The sequence below is a fragment of the Puntigrus tetrazona genome, chromosome 18 (assembly GCF_018831695.1).
Source record: "Puntigrus tetrazona isolate hp1 chromosome 18, ASM1883169v1, whole genome shotgun sequence".
Lineage (NCBI taxonomy): Eukaryota > Metazoa > Chordata > Actinopteri > Cypriniformes > Cyprinidae > Puntigrus > Puntigrus tetrazona.
The window spans coordinates 204,434-208,876 of NC_056716.1; the positions used below are offsets into that span (position 1 = coordinate 204,434).

General features: G+C 34.8%; 2 protein-coding genes across 2 annotated transcripts; both read left to right on the top strand.

The window, feature by feature from the left end:
• Positions 1-334: 334 nt before the first annotated feature.
• LOC122322909 (G-protein coupled receptor 35-like) lies at positions 335-1,168 on the top strand. Its single transcript, XM_043216507.1, has one exon. The coding sequence runs from the start codon at positions 335-337 to the stop codon at positions 1,166-1,168; it is 834 nt and encodes a 277-aa protein (XP_043072442.1).
• Positions 1,169-2,853: 1,685 nt separating this feature from the next.
• LOC122322910 (C-C chemokine receptor type 2-like) lies at positions 2,854-3,693 on the top strand. Its single transcript, XM_043216508.1, has one exon. It carries the CDS (start codon positions 2,854-2,856, stop codon positions 3,691-3,693), a length of 840 nt encoding a protein of 279 aa, XP_043072443.1.
• The last annotated feature ends 750 nt before the right edge of the window (positions 3,694-4,443 follow it).

Genomic DNA, 4,443 nt, shown 5'->3' on the forward strand with positions numbered 1-4,443 from the left:
GAACATCCACTCTTCAGGTGATAAACTCCTTTTTAATAAAATAGTTTGTTGTTAAAGTTAGACTGGGCTATTTTTGTTTTACGGAACAGAAGTAACAATTGGTCATGAGAAAATATGACAATAGATTTCATTATGCATATGAATGTAAGCTACAAAAGAAAATATTACTGAATTTACGAAGTCATTTTTTAACATAACAAATGGACATTTCTGTAGAATTACCAACTGCATCGTATAAACTGCATGCATAAGAATTAATTCATTTTAATTATCGTTGTGTTAACTGAGTTAGTCTGAATGACTTAATTTACAGCTGCAGAACACGTGTGAGAAGATGAATATAGAGGAGTTGAATAACTCAACAGTGAACTTCACCTCACCTGAAACATCAAACTCCACAATTCAGTCCGTTGGACTTGTGGACTTTCTGAAACTTTGTGTGTTCGGCTTCAATCTGTTGTCAGGCCTTCCCATGCACTCCTATGTTATATGGCTCATCGTTACAGGAACTGGAAGTGGAGTTACATCAGAGTTCTTTTGCCTCAATCTGTCTGTTTGTGAGATTGGTAACTCTTTGATTTGTGTCTTCTATATTTTGTCAATATGCTTTCCAAATATCACAGTATTACCACTGATTTTATCAGGGCTCATCTTCACCGGTCGTCCTCTGTTCCAGTGTCTGATCTGTGTAGAGCGTTACCTGGCGGTGGTTCATCCTGTAACCTTTCTGAAGTACAAACCTCTCAGATATAGAGTGATCTGCTGCGCTGCTGCATGGTCAATCACTCTTGCCTCCTGCTTTTTGTGCTTATATATGAGACATATACAAATACACTTCTTATGTGTGCATTTCTTGCTGGCCATTTCTATGCAGTTGTTTTGTCTCGTGGCTGTTCTCAGAGCTCTGAAGCAGTCAGGACCAGGAGAGAGAGGAAGAGAGAGAGAGGAGGAAAACCACATGAAGAGGAGAGCGTTTCTTATTATTCTAATAAATACGGTGACCATGACTATCATATACGTCCCATTTGCTATCGCAGGATTAGTTACCATTTTAACAAACCAGAATATTTATAGTATTTGGATCACTGGTTTGATTTGTTATATTCTGGCTGGTTTTGTTCACCCTGTTCTTTATCTGCACCGAGCTAGAAAACTACCTTGCCTTTGAGCTGTACACATGCAATGGTGACATACAATAACAATAACTAGTAATAAATTATTTTGCTTGTTTTGTGATACCTGCATAAATACAACAGTCTGTATAAATGTGCAGTCTGTTGTTGTATGTTGTGGTTCCATTAAAATATAGAGTTAGAAGCTAGACAGTCTACTAATACTTTTATGACTGTTAGTTGACCTAGTTGCAAAGTTACTTACTGTTAGTAGAATGTCTAAAGTGGACTCAAAATAAAGTGTTACCAAATATGTTTCTAGCACACTTATATTTAGCTTTATTTAGTAAGCATGACTGTAACCTTTCTGAAGTTCAAACCTCTCGGATATAGAGTGATCTGCTGCACTGCTGTCTTAATAAAACAGGACACTGGTCCACAACCATATACAGTCTTATTTTTATCAATTTAAATCAAGTTTTAAATTTGGGAGGAGTCAAATCATGCAGTCCTGTCAATCATCATTACAAGGTTATATGAGCAGCAGTGTCAATTTCTCCAGCATTCTCCACCTCCCCATCTCATTTTAAATTTCTGTTATTCTCCCTTTAGTTAGTACCGCAATGGTATTTCTTTATCAATAAAATACTTCATGAATGTTCCTTTGTCACATTGCTGCTTCTTCATGTTGACATTCTTAGTCATTACATTTCCATATATTGTGTTGAATGAGAGGCACCTGTTTTTGTTTTATGTGACAAATAGCAGTTTAAGTCAAGCCCATACTGTATATTCTTGTGACAGCTGTGAAGTCAGTCTACAAAACAGCACAGAGAGACTGGACATTCACTCTTTAGGTGATAAACTCATTTTGAATCAATTTCTTGTTTAAGTTCATTACTAACAATATTTAGTTATTATTTAGTTAAAAGAGTGAGCTGTATTTTGTTGTATTAAACAGATGTAACACATTAAATAAATTTGCTCATGTGAAATTATCTTAAATTTGATATGCATATGACTTATAAAGAGCATCATTGCAGAATTTTTTTTAATTCTTTAATAAGGATGTGTTCTAGCTATATGGATTACAAACTGTGTAACAATTGTGACATTGTGAGATGAATACCTCAAAGGTGATCTTCACCTCATCTCAAAATCACACTCCACAACTTTATTGACCTTATGGATTCTCTAAAAATTGTTGTTTAGTCTGCCTACATACTCCTATGTTGGAACAGGAACAGGAAGTTGAGTTGCAACCTCAATCTCTCTATGAGATGTGTTAGTCTCTGAATTGTATGTTTTATATTGTGTCAATTTTCATACAAAGTATGATAGTATTATCACTGTTTTTACTAGGACTAGTCTTCACTGGTTGTCCTCTCTTTCAGTGTCTGATCTGTGGTAAATGTTACCTGGAAGTGGTTTGTTATGGTGGTTTTCTGCAACAGCTGTGAAGTCAGTCTATAAAACACAGCACGACGATGTATATACCTATCCAGAGAGAGCGTTCACTCTTTGGGTGACAATTTTTAATGATTTGTAATATTTTTTTAGTTTAACAGTACATATTAACATATTGGACTTGAAATACTTAGTCTGAATGGGCTAATTTATTTATACTTATCTTTTTTTCCCATAGATTTGACATTACATTTTCCATTTGACATATTTTCCATTTGACTTTCAGTTTTACATATTTATGAGCTACTGAACCGAGAAGACAAACACAGAAGATATGAATAACTTTACAGTGAACTTCACCATACCTGAAACATCTACAAACTGCACGACTCAGTGCATTGGACTAATGGACTGTGTGGAAATTGGTGTATACAGCATCAGTTTTCTGTTTGGTTTTCCTACACACGCCTATGTTATATGGCTCATTGTAAAAGAATCAGGAGTTACAACCGAGTTCTTCAACCTCAATCTTTCTGTTTGTGAGATTATTAATCGTCTGAATAGTTTGGTCTCTATACTATCAATTTGCTTTGCAAATCTTACAATAATACCATTGGTTTTACAAGGGCTAGTCTTCACGGGTTGTTCGCTGTTTCAGAGTCTGATCTGTGTTGAGCGTTACCTGGCAGTGGTTCATCCTATAACCTTTCTGAAGTTCAAACCTCTCAGATATAGAGTGATCTGCAGCGTTGTGTGCTGGATAATCACTCTTGGCTCCTGTTTGTGCTGCATGTTGATTGTGTTATCGCTAAAAATTCATGCATATACATGGTTCTTCTCGCAACAGTTCCTTCTCTTCTTCTCCATCCAGTTGTTTTGTCTCGTGGCTGTTCTAAGAGCTCTGAAGCAGTCAGGACCAGGGAAGAGATTGAGAGAGAGAAACGAAGAAAACCACATGAAGAGAAGAGCTTTTTATATCATTCTAATAACTACTGGAAGCATGACTATTATGCACGTCCCATTTACTATCACAGGATTTCTGACCTTTCTGACACGACAGAACATTCATGTGCTTTGGAACATAGGTTTAACTTTTTATGTACTGGCTGGTTTTGTTCAGCCTGTCCTTTATCTGCACCGAACTGGAAAATTCTCCTACCTCTGTTATTCATAAAACCTACAATTGAGATAACACTGTTATGTAAATTAAGTAAAATCTGTTATTTTTAGCATTTTAATATGATTGCTTTAAGTTATTTTAGTAAAGCATGATTGCTGTTGTCTGACAGTTATTTTTCAACTGCACGCAGGTACGTTTAAATGTGAAGCATCTTTTATTGTACATACAGCTTGTGAAGGAATTTGCTGCAGGTTAATATGATTATAGCCTACATATATTGATCTAAAACAGTAGCTTATATAAAGAGTATAAAAATATGAATTCATCTAAATAATTACTCTTGACCGATAAACACAGTGACACACTTGAATGTCAATTATAATAAAATCATCAACAGAAATTGAATTGAAAAGATAAGTGTGTCATCTGAATATTGAATGTCCAGTCTCTCTGTATGGCTAAATGTAGATTGACTTTTCGGCTGTCACAAAAATATATGTGCTTGACTGACATTAAAAAAAAATACATCAGATTAAAAAAAAAAAAATCAGGTTTGTGTATTTATTTTGACAGGAGATAGATCAAGTAATGTGACAGATATGGAAAATGATTATTAAAAAAAAATCAATATTAATAATAATAATAATAATAATAATTGCAAAACATTTCAGTATTGCATAATCACAACCACATTCGTTTCTGAGGTGAAGAACATACCATATAACAATGACCATAAACAATAACATGTCTTAAAGCGTAAATGTCTACACAGATACGTGACACTGGACATGCTACTATATAAAC

Bases quoted from the DNA above. Each gene is read 5' to 3' on its own strand.
- LOC122322909 (XM_043216507.1), top strand. From the start codon at position 335: ATGAATATAGAGGAGTTGAATAACTCAACAGTGAACTTCACCTCACCT.
- LOC122322910 (XM_043216508.1), top strand. From the start codon at position 2,854: ATGAATAACTTTACAGTGAACTTCACCATACCTGAAACATCTACAAAC.